The 10,684-nt window shown below is 42.6% G+C and overlaps 1 protein-coding gene across 2 annotated transcripts in view; it reads left to right on the top strand.

The window, feature by feature from the left end:
* Positions 1–10,684, top strand: part of cpamd8 (C3 and PZP like alpha-2-macroglobulin domain containing 8) — a 50,238-nt gene that overhangs the window by 5,537 nt on the left and 34,017 nt on the right. For both annotated transcript variants that reach the window (XM_019896974.1, XM_019896972.1), the window contains exons 4-15: positions 77–242; positions 1,506–1,558; positions 2,302–2,319; positions 3,259–3,313; positions 3,950–4,063; positions 4,155–4,239; positions 4,927–5,035; positions 5,804–6,031; positions 6,133–6,303; positions 7,227–7,355; positions 7,459–7,660; positions 9,255–9,421. In XM_019896974.1, coding sequence (XP_019752533.1) covers positions 77–242; positions 1,506–1,558; positions 2,302–2,319; positions 3,259–3,313; positions 3,950–4,063; positions 4,155–4,239; positions 4,927–5,035; positions 5,804–6,031; positions 6,133–6,303; positions 7,227–7,355; positions 7,459–7,660; positions 9,255–9,421 — 1,497 coding nt within the window. The remainder of the gene's footprint in view (positions 1–76; positions 243–1,505; positions 1,559–2,301; positions 2,320–3,258; positions 3,314–3,949; positions 4,064–4,154; positions 4,240–4,926; positions 5,036–5,803; positions 6,032–6,132; positions 6,304–7,226; positions 7,356–7,458; positions 7,661–9,254; positions 9,422–10,684) is intronic.

Here is a 10,684-nt window from a genome sequence, read left to right as displayed (position 1 = left end):
GTTGGTGTGTTTGTGTGTGTGTGTGTGGGTGTGGGTGTGTGTGTGTGTGTGTGTGTGTGTGCGCGCGCACCGCCAGGTTCCCTCGGGGCTGAGAGGCCAAGCCCACCTGAAGCTGTGGGGCAACCGTCACCTCACAGAGGGGGGCTACATCTTCCACAACTACACCACCGTCACGGTGGAGAGCAAGGGCACGGCTGTTTTCATCCAAACTGACAAGCCCGTCTACAAGCCCAAACACAAAGGTTCTCCTCTGATAGTGCGCCTGCTCGTTCATCACATCAACCGCATGCAAGATTTAAACTTTTTTTTTTTTTTTTTTTATAAGGCTTCTGAGTAGGAATCACTCACTATATGTATATTACAAAAATCAGTCAAGTTGAACTAAACTTGGAGGTATTTGGTAATTGTATGCTCCTGCATGAATGGAATGTAGCAAATTAAATACTGTGGAACAGGGGGATGGTCAGCCGATACGTTCTTTAATCTCGCCCACTGACCGTGTGTGTGTGTGTGTGTGTGTGTGTGTGTGTGTGTGTGTGTGTGTGTGTGTGTGTGTGTGTGTGTGTGCGTGCGTGCGTGTGTGCGTGTGTGTATATATAAATATCAAATAATGGAAGGATAGACCAGATTTTATATATATACCGTATTTTCCGGACTATAAGTCGCAGTTTTTTTTCATAGTTTGGCCGGGGGTGCAATTTATACTCTGGAGCGACTTATGTGTGAAATTATTACCACATGATTATGTCATTTCACATGTTATTTTCACATTAAACCGCAAGAGGGCGCTCTCGGGCTGTGTTGATAAATCGACGATGAGTCTGACGTAAACGACGTAGAAGAGGAAGCGGTGCATCGTCTACCTCCCGAGTTGGGGGAGTTGTTTAAAAGTGACACAGAGGATGAAGATTTCATTGGATTTAGTGATATGGAGTGAAACTGATAGTTTGGTAAACTTGTTAGCATGTTCTTTATGCTGGAGATATCTGAATAACTCTTAATATGTTACGTCGTTACTGACATTACCAGGCATGTCAGTCATGTAACGTTAGTATACCGTACACTTATTCAGCCTGTTGTTCTCTATTTTATTTTTATTTTAAATTGCCTTTCAAGATGACGTGTATGTTTTTGGAGTTGGATTTTATCAAATACATTTCCCCCAAAAATGCGACTCATACTCCAGTGCGACTTATATGTGTTGTTTCCTTCTTAATTATGCATTTTTTTGTCTGGTGCGATTTATAATCCGGAGCGACGTATAATCCGAAAAATACGGTAGTATCATATCAATTATTTTGTACTTCTTTTCCAATTTTTTTTTCCAATTTCTGACCGCATCTATGAATGACCTGGCCCATATGCCACAAATCAAACGTGGCCTTGACTACAGAACAGAGCACATCCTGGATTTTGTGGCTCCATTATAAACACAGTGGCAGATTGCTCTTGCGACATTTCAGTGTACATGTTAACAACTATTGTTGTGTTTCTGTGTTCCTCAGTGCTCATCAACGTCTACACAGTCACGCCTGACTTGAGGCCGGTTAATGACAAGGTAACGTTTGTTTTCATTGACCTTTACTTAACCCTTTCATGCACCCTGTAACCTGATAACACGATAAACTGTCCACTGTTGTAACCGCTGTCCCTGAAAGGGTTAAACATATGTCGGGTCAATGTAAAAAAAAAAAAAAAAAACACTGGTGTGCGTGTGACGTTTGTGTTCCCACCGTTAATTGGTGGGGATTAAGCTCGGTGACCTGGGCCTGCCCCGGTGCCAAGGAATTAACAGAAGGCCAGTTTGGCTCGTTTGTTTGTTTGTTTGTTTGTTGATGTTTGGAACTGCTGGTATAACTGCAGTGGTGGCAAACTTTTGTACTCAAAGGTCACATTTGTTTTTGTTGGACATTGGATCAGGTAAAAAAAAATACTGTAGACTTGATTATTTTAATTTGGTAGTTATTTTTCAGTTAAATTATAATTCAATTAGATTTGTTGAACCTTTATTTCATTTAATGAATAAAGGTATTGACTAAAAATGTAAACTTTCAATGATAAAATGATCATTCAGTCTCATTTTTTTAGTGTTATTTAATTTTTTTTAAATAACATTATGAAAATGGCAATAATTTTAATGGACATCTAAAAATGTCAATTTATTTTTATTGACAAAATTACATCACTTATTTCATAAAATAATTGTTCCATCTATATGTACAATTGTTTTATTTGTTATCTTTTCCATTGCTTTAATCTGATCTGCCTCCCTCTTTCCACCCCCCTCATTCCTTTTTGCAGATTGAGGCATACATTTTGGTGAGTGGAGTCAGATGGGACCATCCACGATTTGTCACCGGGGCGGTCTACGCATACAGTCAGGAGCAGCATAGCGGCAGATTACAGAGCGAGACAAACGGGGAACCTCACCTCGCTCGATAAGTGTGAAAAAGCGCAAAGGATAAACAGCATGAAATCAAAGCCTTGTTTTTTGCTCTCCTCCCATTGACGCGCTGTGTTAGCCGCTCCCACATGAGCCGACCTGCACTTTCTCTTTGCAAGAGCTTTGTCAAAGAATCCCGTCTTTTCTTGTTAACTTGTAGACAATACAGTACTGATTCTTGACGGTCCTGGAAGATAAAATTGACATGACAATACGAAGAAGCTGAAATCTGATTGGACAATATATCAATCAATAAATAAAAACAACAACAAAAAAAATTGAACACCCACATGCAACCAGAAGTGAAATGTCGCAAAATCAAACTCCCTCCCTCCCTCTCTCTCTCTCTCTCTCTCTCTCTCTCTCTCTCTCTCTCTCTCTCTCTCTCTCTCTCTCTCTCTCTCTCTCTCTCTCTCTCTCTCTCTCTCTCTCTCTCTCTCTCTCTCTCTCTCTCTCTCTCTCTCTCTCTCTCTCTCTCTCTCTCTCTCTCTCTCTCTCTCTCTCTCTCTCTCTCTCTCTCTCTCTCTCTCTCTCTCTCTCTCTCTCTCTCTCTCTCTCTCTCTCTCTCTCTCTCTCTCTCTCTCTCTCTCTCTCTCTCTCTCTCTCTCTCTCTCTCTCTCTCTCTCTCTCTCTCTCTCTCTCTCTCTCTCTCTCTCTCTCTCTCTCTCTCTCTCTCTCTCTCTCTCTCTCTCTCTCTCTCTCTCTCTCTCTCTCTCTCTCTCTCTCTCTCTCTCTCTCTCTCTCTCTCTCTCTATATATATATATACATACATACATACATATATATGAATGCCATTTGTGTATTTTGCTTTTAGGATCCGAGGGGATCCAGGATGGTGCAGTGGAAGGATCTCAAATCTGTCTGCTGTGGTGAGCCATACCTTGGAATCACTTCATCTTTTCGTCATTATTCTTTATTCTTTGGCCAAATTAATCTCAGTTTTCGGGAGTTTTGCCCATATTCAAAAATCTTTCAAATCTTGCATTTCGACATTTGGGCAGAGTTGAAAATTAAATCCCCTGAAGGCTGTTTCACTGAGAAATTTGGTAGCTGTGCCCATCATGAGAAAACCATCCAAAAAGTCTCATGGAGTCATGTTTGAAAAGGCTGAGAAAGTCTGCTGTTTTGGTACATATTTTAGCCCTTTCTAGTGGTCCTCCAAAACAAACTCCTCCTACATTTTGTTCAGTTGCCATCAAACTCGAACCGCCTATATGAGACTGATGTGTTGAAATTGCAAACAATTTCAGTTTTCACAGACAGACGTCACAGACGCTGCAATTCGTACTGAAATTTCTATACTGTGCTATTAAATGCTTGAAATGAAATGACGACGTTCAAAAACACGTACAAAGATTTTATTCCTTTTAAGTCATCCTTACCACTGGATAATAGAACAACATGACCGCACCGTTACATTTGGTGGAAAAAGTACATTTCCGGGAGCCTCTGCCGGACATTGTAACTCTTATCTCGGGTTAAAAGCAGAATTCTCTCTCATCCAGGGATTGTCAACATGAGTTTCCCTCTGTCTGACCAACCCGTGTTTGGAGAGTGGTTTATCTTTGTGGATGTGCAGGGCCACACGTACAACAAATCGTTTGAGGTTCAGAAATACGGTGAGCACCATTTCAAAGAAAAAAAAATCCTAAGGCCCTGATTACAAAAAAAAAAATAGGATGTCTAAATATTGTTCTGCTTTTCTTACAGTCATACCCAAGTTTGAGTTAACGATCGATCCACCCCGCTACATCCGTGATCTGAACACGTGTGAGCAGGCCACTGTCCGGGCTAGGTAAGTCGAGGAACAGAACAGAAACATTTCCATCATATGAGGAATGTTATCGACAATATAAGTCAGCGGTCCCCAACCTTTTTTGCCCCACGGACCGGTTTGATGTCAGATAATATTTTCAGGGGCCAGCCTTTAAGTTGTGATGGATAAATAGAACAAAATAATATGATATGACCCGCATGAAAACTGTGGTATTTATCATCATAATCAACACGAATCATAGGAACGTCCTATCTGGCCGCAACACTCTCTGGTCACTATGGTCACGTTTAAACATGCCTTCGAAATAAGATAACACCGCAAATTCAAAGTGCTTGAAAATTATTCCTCTTCTGTCTCCTGGCTAGGCTTTTTCCCCTTCCCAAAGAAACTTTCCAAAGACGTTTTTACTTATTTCGCTAGCTCCCGGGTTTCATTTTAGCGGTAACCGATCACGTGAGCGAAAAGCGCTTCTTGACCTGCGTCAAGAGTAACACACTGCAGACGGATGTGACAGAAAATCGGCTAACGTTTCAAAATAAAATATCTTTCAGATTCCGAAATAAATTAAACGGAAGTCATATAAGTCCTTCATTCTTTCTGTGAGGCCCGGTACCAAATGACCCACGGACCGGTATCGGTCCGCGGCCCGGGTGTTGGGGACCCCTGATAGAAGTGTCATAAGTAACACTTCACCTGTATGGACAGGTACACGTTTGGAAAAGCAGTGTCGGGGAAGTTGAGCGTGAACATGACGGTGAATGGTGTGGGCTACTACCGTCACGAGATGGGCCATCCCGTGATCAAGAACATGGAGGTCAGTTTTGGTTCTCATACTGATGGCTGTGAAGTTAACATGATGAATCAAACCTTCTTTAAATTATGAGTTGGAGTTCGTCAAAACCTGCGCCTCACAGTGCTGATACACAATGTTGATATTGCATAAAATGTACAAAAGTGAGCGGTGTCATGGGATGTGAAAAATCATATTTTGGATTTAAGGTCACAGTTGGTGCAGCAAGGCAGCAAAATTCAAAAATACTGAATGTGTTGTGTTTACAGAAGCAGATTTCATGACATTTAAAATGAGCCTTTGACAGCTTTAATCTGTTCTTTTTAGGAAAGTTCACATTAATAGTTTGTCTTCTTGGTCGGAAATGGCGCATGCAGATGTGCGCAGAGGCTAAGCTGCGTTGTGTTTTGTTTACGGAATGCGGCTCGAGCGTGAGGCAATTACACGTCCTGTCGCCAAATATGATTTGTGTGAGAACCCTAATAATCGCGCATCATATTACATAACTGCCCCCTGCTATTGATTAGGATTTTTATGACGGATAATTGGTTTTAAACAAAAGTCAGAGAAACGTTTTGGCAAGCTTTCATGTCCCACATAAAATGAATGACACGGAGGGCCAAATGCATTCCAGTTTTTGTGGGGTTGAAAAGATTTTCACCAGATGCTGAAAGAAACTCCTATCATCACACACGAGTTACATAAAACTGTTATTGGGCGCGATCCCAGCCACCGCGCTGCCATTATGTTGGAACACCAACATCATCAGAGTCTCGCTTTGCTGTCCCCCAGATGAAAGGCTCCGCAAATTTCAGCCTGTGCGTCAAAGACATGATGCCCCTGGACGTAGCTGACCACTTCCGGGGTACCGTCAGCATCTGGGCCTCGCTCACCAGCACGGACGGAAGCAGGCAAACCACCTTTGATGATTACACGCCGGTCCATAAGCAGCTCATTGACGTTCGGTACTCCAAGGACACACGCAAACAGTTCAAGCCGGGTCTGCCTTACAAAGGGAAGGTAAGACGCAATGACAGGATGGAGTACACGACAGTGGCCGTTGCGACATAAATTTCCATTGTGAGTGTTTTTTTTTTTTTTTTCTCTTCACTTCTATTCAGATTGAGGTGACTTATCCCGACGGGAGTCCCGCTGATGGTGTGAAGGTGCGTGTGAAGGCCGAGTTGTCCCCTAAAGACAACGTCTACATGAGTGAACTGATCTCCAAGGACGGTCAGGCCACCTTTGAGATCCCGTCCATTCCAACCGCGGCCCAGTATGTGTGGCTCGAGGTCAGTGGCTTTTGTTTCTTGTGACATTGGTCATCCAATCGCATTCAGATACCTTCATTGCCGAGCAGACAGTTAACAGTCACGCCGATTGGCCTAACACAACAGATGGGTTTGCTCCAATATATAGTAGTGAGTTACACTTTTTTTAAAATAGTTTGGTTGGTCCTTTGACCTGCCCTAAAGTGAGTCTTGTATAGATTAAAATTAGACCTTGGACTGTCACCTAAAATCCCTTTTCTCAATTCGTGTTGATGGCAGCAGAGGAGTTCCCGTTTGGATTCAAAACTTCAGCTTCTAATGGCGGAAAAGTTATTCTTTTTAGTTTAAAACGGCTTACCTAAAACCAAAATACTAAACTACCAATACCTGTCAGTCGCCCCGACGATGACTTCTTCTTTCTTCTTCCATTTCTTATTTCTTTTCACAGTTGGCAAATACTTTTGGTACATGACCACCTTCTTTAGCATTCGACATCAGCAAAGGCAGAATAACCGACGAGGACTCTACCTTTGGCCACAATCCGATGTGGTATATTAGTTAATGTAAGCCATTTTAAACGAAAGAGAAATCTTTTGAATAAATAGAAGCTTCAATTTTTTTAATCCAACCAGAAGATGGATTAAGGAATGGGAATTGTTGCAAGAATTTTACAAGATCAGCAATGACTGTGAGATCTTGAAGATGTCAGTGTTTGATTTGCGATTGGATGGTTGAGTCCAGTGTTGGTTTACCATTTTAGTAGTCAACTTTTGGTACAGTTGCGGATAGACGATTCTCATTTTTACTGACATGTGTCGACACGCTTGAGGCACTCCTGCTAGTTTGCCGTGCCGACCGGAAGAATGTTGCACTAAAGTCCGGCACAGTTTCAATGGCCTTACTGTGTTCGGGCTCAACCGAGATTTTAATTTGCCGTCACGTAGACGAAAGTGACGTCCATCGAAGGCAAGGCGGTCGGAGACCAATACCTGCCCAGCTACCTGTCAATCAGCAGCTGGTACTCTCCCAGCAGATGTCACATCCAGATCCAAAGCCCTGGCGCCCCATTCAAGGTTTGTTTTCTGCTTCCTTCATATAATTTAGGGATGGGTTATTACTACAAAATCCTCGCATGTTGCTGAACAACACATGAGAGTGCGTACATGTTTGTCGCAGGTCGGCCAAGAGGCAGAAGTGGCGCTCAAATCCACGTGTCCCTGTAACTTCACCTTGCACTACGAGGTGGCGTCTCGGGGGAACATCATCCTCTCGGGCAGTCAGCAGTCAGCCAACATGACGGCCTCGCGCCGAGGAAAACGGGCCACCGTCACCTTCGACAAAAATATTCACACCACTCTCTCGCCCTTGTCTGCTTCGGGTAAATAGTCTCCCCTCACGTTCCTGTGGTTCGTCATTTGCCATGTTCTCAGGGTTTTTACAATATAGTTATGTACTCTTATGCCCTTGCATGTGGGAAAGGAGAGCCACTGTCACCATTGTGCTTTTTAGCTGTTGATCGAACACAGGGATAGCAACAAAACACAAACACATTGAGCACACTCACGGAGAATCTGTTATCGGCCACAGCTCACGCCCAGACACTCACACGCAGACTTGCTGACATCACATGCTATCCCACCTGGCCCCGCCTCTTAACCCCGAAACACTACAATACATACAGTATTTTCTGTACAGTGAAACTCCTCTACAACGAAATCATGTTTGCAGCAAGAAATTTTTCACAACAGGGGACCTTTCACTGTAGCAAATTTTATCTCTGACGTAAACACGAACACACACCAAAAATGTATTTGTGTACTTTTTATTTTTATTCCAATAGTGCATAAGTATGAGCATACACTCATTTGACAATTCATATCGCTAGCGTAGAAAGAAAAAAAGGGAAAGAAATTGCGAAATTTACGATCGGCATTTATTTTCACTTACATCAATTTCTTGCATAATGTCTTTTATTTTGCTTCCTCCATCTTTCATTTTTATTACCTTTATCCTGTCTTCAAGCGTTAAAGCTTTTCTTTTCTTAACTCCTTGGCATGCAAAGGTCCGTTTTGTCGCCATTTTAGCAATGCAACGTTCATTCTGCGTCTGAAACAAATACTTCCTGTACTACTGCACATGTGTAAACCAGTGTGGTGGTTGCTGTTGCCGTTTCCGAACGAAGCAGTAGAGGTCGCTGTGGCATGCTGAGGTTGGAGTAGACTTTTCGGAAGGCTTGTTTTCCTTGTCGTGAATCTCGTTGCGAGGCAAGAGCGGAGAAAAAGATTTCGTATAACGGAACAGGGGGACTTTTCGTCGTAGGGGGAGCAGAAAAGTGGGAATGGCTTTCATGCATGAAAATATTTTCACACTAGGGGGTATTTTCGCCCATGTAGGTTTCGTTGTAGAGGAGTTTCACTGTACTACAGTAGAACTCCTTAAATGTTTTTTGGACGGGAGGGAGCGTTCGAATACATACAAAATGTTTCATAATAATGTGGTAAGTAGTAAAACGACAAAAAAAAAAAAGGATATGATCTCGCTATAACGCATATTTAGATCTCGTTCGAATACATACAAAATGTTTCATAATAATGTGATAAGTAGTAAAACTACAAAAAAAAAAAAAAGATATGATCTCGCTATAACGCATATTTAGATCAATTGCGTTTATAGGATGCCCTAGGAAATGACTGCTTTTTCTCCTTCTTTGGCAGTATTTATTTGTTCCTTATGGCAACAACAGCCTCATTTCAGGTCACTATGGACAAAACAGGAAGGCCATATGTGACCGATTGATGAGCCTGAGAGCCTCCAGGACTCAGAGGCCGGTTCCGTCCACGGCACTTGATACAACTTTGCAAGACTTGAATATGGGAGAAAAAAATATGCACCGTTTCGATCAAACGATGCCGCCGTGGTCGCTGGGAGCATATTATACACGTCGCCTTAAGTTTGCTTCCTGTGTTACTCAGGCTCGTCGTCGCAAACGGAGACGGATAGCTGCGTGTCGTATCTGCGCTTCACCGTCACTCCCACTATGGCGCCGCTCAGCCGTCTGCTCGTCTACTACGTGCGGGAGAACGGCGAGGGCGTCACAGACAGTCTGCAAATCTCCGTCCAGCCCACCTTTGAGAACGAGGTTCGTATTGACGCATTTGCAGACCGATTCATTGAATTTGTCTTTTTGTGGGGGGGGAAATGTTTGAACGTCATTTTCTTTGTGTTATGTTGTAATGTGTTAAAAAAAAAAAAATCTGGACTTGTATCGACGATATTGGCTGGTCTCTAATTGTGAGCAGAATATCGAAATACACCAATTGCTGACATACATATATACACCGGAGGTAAAGTTTCAAACGAGTCCCAAGTTATTGTGGCGCAAGTCAGGCAAGTCGCATCAAGTCTCCACGAAATTTTGAGCAAGTGGAGTCAAGTCTCTGCCCAGGTTAAGCAAGTCATAAGTCAAGTCATTCCCTCTTGCTCAGTCATAACATAGATTCACATATTACCCACTTTTAACAATCTGTATCAGTTTTTTAATGGTCCCTAACCACTCTACGTATTGCCTCTTACTTTGTGTTCTCAATCAAACCCATAGCTGACAAAATTGGGGAAGGTTTGACTTGGTATAGGTGAGGTGAACTGTAAAGTTAACGTAGGCAACGTGTCTTTGTAGGTTTTCATAATGAAAGATGGAAGTTGTATATGATAACTGGCTCTTGACTCCAAGTTGCAAACCCTGCATGTCGCCATTTTCTTTTTTTTGGGTGATTTTATCAAAAACATCATCCTTGAATCCAGATATCATAAACCTTGAGCGCTCCCAACATAATATTTGCTTCATGATGTGACCTTGCTACCGGTACGCTGCATTCTAGCACGGTGGGTTGCCAGATTTGCACACACTTCGCAAAATTCAAAACAAATGGCACACTCATTTGAAAATGGGAATTTTCCAGTGTAAACCATCATTTGGGTCTGGGTCAAATCAAGTCTTTCATTAGATTTAGCCAAGCAAGTCCCAAGTCCTAAAATTGGCAACTTAAATCAGACTCGAGTGAAGTTATGTGACTTGAGTCCTCATTGCTAGCTTAAGAAAAGATGTGACATAAATTGATGGTTAGCTATTTAAATAAAAAAAAAAAAAAAAAAGGATCCTTTATGGGTAATGTATGCGTGTCGGAGGTAAGCCCCTACAACAGTTTTTGTGCGCCACCTCGGTGCAGAGTGTAAACCCAGTAAACAAACAGCTGTGCTAGCCGGCGTTAGCTGCTGAGTTCCAGCCTGCATTAGGTGGAGTTAACTCCCTGAAGTATTTACAGCTCCCTGGTATGCCATTACAACACTCGGGCTGTGTGCTCGCCGGAGGAGGAGCGGGGTGGGGGTGGTGGTGGTGGTGGGG

This window comes from Hippocampus comes, unplaced genomic scaffold, assembly GCF_001891065.2.
Source record: "Hippocampus comes isolate QL1 unplaced genomic scaffold, H_comes_QL1_v1.1 scaffold22, whole genome shotgun sequence".
In the NCBI taxonomy this organism is placed as follows: domain Eukaryota; kingdom Metazoa; phylum Chordata; class Actinopteri; order Syngnathiformes; family Syngnathidae; genus Hippocampus; species Hippocampus comes.
The sequence above is the reverse complement of the archived record's forward strand: the minus strand, read 5'-3'. Positions and strand labels throughout refer to the sequence as shown.